Raw genomic sequence first — 888 nt, 5'->3', positions numbered from 1 at the left:
ACTCTCTGCCAGGCATGGGAAATGCAAAGGTAAAGCAGACAGCCTCACAGTTCCAGGCTGCGGGGAGCTCCCGGCCTGGCTGTCAAGATAAGTTATGGTGGCAGAAGGGCAGGATGATAAGCCGGGCATGTGGCAGGGAACAAAACAGGGTCCAGGGTGAGAGGCGGTGAAGGGAAGCAGCCAGGGGAGCAGACACCCAGGGATGCCAGGCAGGTGAAGAGAGAAGGAGGACATCAACAGGGGACGGTATGTGGGGAGGGACAGAGACCAGAGGGCTGGGGCAGGAGTTGGAGGAACTGGTGAAATGCTAGCATGGCTGGGCAGACATGAGGTGATCAATGTGTCCTGGTTTGCCTGGGATGGTCCCAGTTTTAGGACCAAAAGTCCTTGTCCTGGGAAATTGTTCACTCTTGAGAAATGACTTCACACAATTTCTTAGCCATTTTGCCCTAGTTCTAGACTGAAAGTGACACGTCTCCTCGAGTGGGAGGAGCGTGTGCTGGTTCCCAGGCAGGTGGTCACCCGGCTTTCCCCAGGGATGCTGGTGGATTGTCCTGCCTCCGTGACTATTAGGACAGTGGCTATCTGACCCTTGCAGAGTCTCGGCTTCCCAGACAGCTCTTCCCTCCTCGGCCCGGGACGTGTCTTTCTAGGGTCTCTCTGGCTGGGGCAACTTCCACCTTCCCCCTGGAGTGTGTTCCCCTGTGTCAGCTGTTCTCGGGGGGATTCTGGAAAGCTGGTTAGCTATGAATCCATAAGGAAATGGAATCTGGGGCCCAGGCCTCGATGCTGCCCATCCATGGCAGTCTCACCTGTCCACGGAGATCTGCCAGTAACCCTCAACAGAAACAGGCACCCAGTTCAGACTTCCAGTGTAGTAAGAAGAGT

General features: G+C 55.9%; 1 protein-coding gene across 1 annotated transcript in view; it reads right to left on the bottom strand.

The window, feature by feature from the left end:
* Positions 1-888, bottom strand: part of LOC105549143 (pepsin A-4-like) — a gene marked incomplete at its 5' end in the record, with an annotated part of 12549 nt that overhangs the window by 1602 nt on the left and 10059 nt on the right. Inside the window, one exon of the mRNA XM_011993567.1 lies at positions 813-883. Within this exon, the coding sequence (XP_011848957.1) occupies positions 813-883 (71 nt within the window). The remainder of the gene's footprint in view (positions 1-812; positions 884-888) is intronic.

Source organism: Mandrillus leucophaeus, unplaced genomic scaffold (genome assembly GCF_000951045.1).
Source record: "Mandrillus leucophaeus isolate KB7577 unplaced genomic scaffold, Mleu.le_1.0 Scaffold43, whole genome shotgun sequence".
NCBI lineage: Eukaryota > Metazoa > Chordata > Mammalia > Primates > Cercopithecidae > Mandrillus > Mandrillus leucophaeus.
Note: the sequence above shows the minus strand (reverse complement) of the source record. Positions and strands in the feature narration are given on the sequence as shown.